Raw genomic sequence first — 5,042 nt, 5'->3', positions numbered from 1 at the left:
GTAACGGAGAGTGCGGTGGTGGGGGTAATTGAGGTTATAGTTTATTAATAGTATTATTCCAATATTTAGCTTAAAGTTGTCACGTCAGCTTTACGTATGTGTAAACCCTCACATTTTTATTCGAAGAATATTTATTGATAAAAGCAGAACATTGAATAGTAGAATTTGTAGAATTTTGTAGAAATTGTAGAATTTGTTTAGCATAGTTCACTTAATAGGAATTCAATTATTAAAGGGCCCATTATACCCGATGATTAAATTTTTGAGTTATCATTAATATTTTTATTCTACAACTTATAAAGAAATCAATTAATACCTATCTCTTCCTGGTATCATAAAAGACCTTACGAAACTTAAGCTCAGGACACTTGTCTTCAGATTCGTACCTCTCACATTCGCCTATCATCAAAGGCCTCAAGACACTTGTCTTCAGATTAGTACCTCTCACATTTGCCTATCATCAAAGGCCTCAAGACACTTGTCTTCAGATTAGTACCTCTCACGTTCACCTATCATCAAAGCCCTCAAGACACTAATAAATACCTCTCTTCTATCATTAATGACTTCCGAAACCTAACCTCAAGACACTTGTCTTCAGATTAATACCTATTCCTTTCTCTTATCATCTTCACGACAGTTGACATCGAGAATCGTTCCTTGAGATTACTAATTTAATGTTAAAACAAATCAAAGTTGACTTACTTGAAGAAGGACAGAAATGGCAACAATCCCCTGGGCCCTTTGGATGGCCTCTGAGAAGTTGGAGTACAATTGAGAATTGAATCCGAATATTTGCAACTGAAAAAAAAAAAGTGTTGTTATAAGTATATACTTAAGTTCTTTACAAATATATATCATTAATATCCTCCTCTTCAATTAAATATCATTTATTTTAATTAGAATTTAATTTAATTAATTCATTTAATTTGGCTCACTTGTCTTGTACTATTGGTCTTTATAGGGTAACAGTTAAATTTTGAGATATGTTCTTAATAGAGGAGTATAAATCTGAAAAATGTATTGTAACATAGAACAGAACTGGAATAATTATAAAAATATTACATACTACATGAAACATCAATTAAATAAATTATTCAACAATGAATCTTTTTTTAAATGTTTTCATGGAGTAGTTACTTTAATATACTATCAATTAATTCATAAAAATTATAATTCAGCATAAATAGCAAAAAAATAATATCCTCAATTAATTTTATTAAACATGTTAAAGTATTTTATGATAAATAATATAATAATAATATACTTCCAATATCTAATCGTTATCGTTGTATTTGCCTTTTGTAAAAGGAAATGACAGCTAATTAATTTGTAAGAGTAAATATATATACATATACTATGTGTTTATGGACATGTTTATATGTGTTCATAAAGTTTCAAGACTGATATCATTACCAAAGATGTATTAAACACCTTTGTACAGCAAACTTTAAGTCAATATATGACCCTCGAATATCAACACCTCGCTTCCAGCATTTTTTCTATTGTTCATAGGCTTTGATAGGCTCCAAAACTGTACTAAGGCACTATTCCAAACATAAACGCCGACAGAACGCCTACCTAGGAGGCAAGCACGCATACACAGTCTTAGACTCGACTGATGACTACTAACTTTCCACTGACAACAAGACAACTGGCGAGCCCAGTCATCATACACCACTATTCCAATTTCTATTCGTTTCTTATTCCCGTCTTACAACGCGTTTAAAATGCAGTAATATAGATTCCACCCATTATTGTTACCTTGTCCTCTAGTATCAAACACTGTACATCCATATGGCTAAGAAGAAAAACCATTTATTTATTTATTGACATTTACTACTCTACGTAAATCACAACAAGTAAATTTGAAATAAGAACATAATGGTATGTTACAGGCATGTAGAGAAACTACCCATTGATAGTATAATAAAAACATTTTTACAATATAAGATCATCTTCACAGGACATCTTCTTTTCAGGAACCTCGGAGGATTGTCAGGAATGGAATAGGAAGCAAGGTTAGAAACTAATGGGCTTGAGTGGTTAGAGAGTTATTAGTAGAAGAAAAAACAAAACAAAAAAAAAAAAAAGGACTCATATAATACTCACTTTATTTTACTCTCACAGCGAAATGAAAACTTAAATCTTAGACAGTTAGAAAAAATCCGAACTAGTCGGCGAGTTGAAATCTTAAGGCCTGAACAGTTAGAAGAGAAAAAGAAACACTATGTATTTTTATTCATAACACTATATTGAAAATAATAACACAATATGAACTACAAAATACATGTCAATTAAAGTTGTAGAATGAGAGTATTCGAATTATTACGAGTAGTACAAGGAAATGAACAGTTGTATAATTTGTAAAAGGGGGGTTGTAACGCCGCTAAGGGGGGGGAGTACCCCCCTTAGTGATTGAATGATAATTAATTAATTTAATATTCAGCATTAATTTAACTTTGAGAAAATGTGTTATGTCTAAAATGTCATCTATTGTCATTTTCATGACTATGAGAGATAAGTTAGTACAATTGGAGATGCACCCAGTAAATATAAACATACTGTTTAAATAAAATAAATTGTATCTAATTTTATTACTTATTTATATATTGCTATTTACATAAAAATCCATCTAGTAAATTAGTAGCACTCTAATAACATTTCTATATTTGAAATTCTTGAGGCCATCTTCTTTTCAGGAACCTCAGAGGATTGTCAGGAATGGAAGAAGAAGCAAGGTTAGGAACTAGTGGGTTTGGGTGTTTAGGGAGTTTATAATGGACGGATTGATTTCCGGTTCAGACTAAATCGGTTACATATAGAACATTAAGGTCTTTATGGATTTTGGATTGTAAGGATTGGATACGAGAGGAATCCAAAGGTTTAGTGGAGCCCCAAAGCTCAACTCCACATGACTAGATTAGCCTTATTACAGTCATGTAGATCAATCTTTTGTAATAAATTGGAAGTTTAGACCGTTTGTCCAGTAAGTGTTGTAATAATCGAAATCTACGTGCAGTTTCCTGTTTTTTCAGTCTTGTATGAGGATTCCATTATCCAATTTAAGCCTCAAAACAATCTTTATTTCTTTAAATGTACAACGTTTCGGCCAATTGGTCATCCTCAAGGGCAATCGTAAATACAAATTTACACTACATTAATGATCTAAAAAAGGTTTTGCACGTTATTCTACCTAGGTCACTAATTTCAGTCTAAATAACCCTGTTTTGTCACTATTCATGTTGATATTAAAACTTGTTACTTATAATTTCCGTTTACGTTTTTTAGATTATTAATGTAGTGTAAATTTGTATTTAAGATTGTCCTTAAGGATGACTAAATTGGCCGAAACGTTGGACTTAAAAAATTAGGAGTGTTTCGAGACTTAAATTGGATACAATTTATTTTCTTTAAACAATAATGAGCAATCTCGAGAAAGTGAATAGATTATATATAAATAATGTATCGAATAGGAAACAATTACATTTTTTTTTAATATTTCAACTACTGAATTTCAATACTTTTATAAAAAATAATTTTCTAGATTGAATATCTTGTATTTGAATTTTCATAAAACAGTTGGTAGATATTTTTAATTTCTTGAAAGCACGTGAATTTGTGTATAAAACCGCTTTTAAAAAGCTGCAATTTATTGGATAGTACTGAGAGTGGAATTGATTTGCATAGTATTTAGAATCGTGTGAAAAATCACGTCCCGAACCTTTTCTGGACAGCGCCTTCTTAATTAGTCCTATTGAGTCCCAGTTATTTTTTTTCCTCTTCGCCCGGAAAGAAGTCCTCTGTAATTATGGTAGCCCTGACTCCTTCCTCTCACTTCCGCTTCGTTTGACTCCCTCTTCATCGTGCCCGCAAGCCATCGCTCTTCATTTTCCACTTCATCCGGCCCAATGATGATTCCGGTGCCTAAGGTGGGTGGGGGCGCTCAAGATTTTTCTCTTTAATCCACTTCGCCGGTGTTTGGATCGACGTCGTCTTCGGAAATTAAACCGTGCCTTCCTCTAAGAATCTGTATTTATTTTCTAATATAACGTTTATCTTTTAAGGGTGAGTATCAAACAAAGGATGTTATCAACTTCCAATTTTATATTAATAACTCGCCTCTAAAAATAGAAAAAATGTTCCTATTTGTCTCTGGGATGCCAGAATAATTCGTTAATGCGATTATTTCTATTAATTCAAATTAATTGGATCATAAAACTATTATCATTGGATAAGTTTTTCAAAGGCGTTTAGTGGCTGTCATCTCTTCCTCTTATCCTGTTAGAGGCAGTCATGTCCAACATCTGACTAGAGGTTCATCTTCTTACAATAGTTTACTAAAAGTGTCCTCCGTCACTCTCCAGCTCGCAGTATTTAAATCTGGCTTATACTTTTGTTTTTTACCCCATATCTGAAATACGGGGGGGGGGAGGGTTATCTAGAGGTAACCAACCTGTTTTAAGCATAGTGTGGGGTCAAACTTTCATTACGTGGGACCGCCAAAGAAATAAAAAAAAATGTCAACTAGTCTGGCCGGATTCGAACCAGCGCCGCCAAACTTCCCAGGTGCCAAAGGCCTGCGCCTCAACCACTTTACGGACAGCCCTACTCAGTCCTAGCCGTACTTAAGTCTAACCATCCCCACATGGGCATCGGGAGGAGTTACCTTTTGGTCCCTTCTTCCTGATTGACTTCTTCTAAATTCACCTCCGAAGCATATAGTATAAAGAAAGTCCGATAAGTGATTTTAGTAAACCATGATTGCCTTATTCTACAAGCTTGCCTGTCGATCCCTTTCTCAAGACTGATAACAGCTCTCATTGAACCAGGCCTTCTGACCCCGAACTATCCTGTATTTGTTAGCTCTTAAAATGTTTCTCGGATCACGATAGACCACTTTCTATCCTGGTTTGTTTGTTAAGTGGCACCAAACTTCATTGTCATCAACGCTATTTATATTTTATTTAATTTTGCTAATATTAGATAAATTTTATTAATTTTTTAATTTGATTATTTATTATTATTTTTTTTTTCCTTCCGAT

The 5,042-nt window shown here is 33.2% G+C and overlaps 1 protein-coding gene across 1 annotated transcript in view; it reads right to left on the bottom strand.

The window, feature by feature from the left end:
• The window catches only part of CARPB (Carbonic anhydrase-related protein B), a 359,623-nt gene that overhangs the window by 82,839 nt on the left and 271,742 nt on the right, over nt 1-5,042 (bottom strand). Inside the window, exon 6 of the mRNA XM_067052029.1 lies at nt 703-798. Within this exon, the coding sequence (XP_066908130.1) occupies nt 703-798 (96 nt within the window). The remainder of the gene's footprint in view (nt 1-702; nt 799-5,042) is intronic.

This window comes from Halyomorpha halys, unplaced genomic scaffold (genome assembly GCF_000696795.3).
Source record: "Halyomorpha halys isolate HHAL.00 unplaced genomic scaffold, Hhal_1.1 Scaffold530.1, whole genome shotgun sequence".
Taxonomy (NCBI): Eukaryota; Metazoa; Arthropoda; class Insecta; order Hemiptera; family Pentatomidae; genus Halyomorpha; species Halyomorpha halys.
This window is presented reverse-complemented; position numbering and strand designations above follow the sequence as displayed.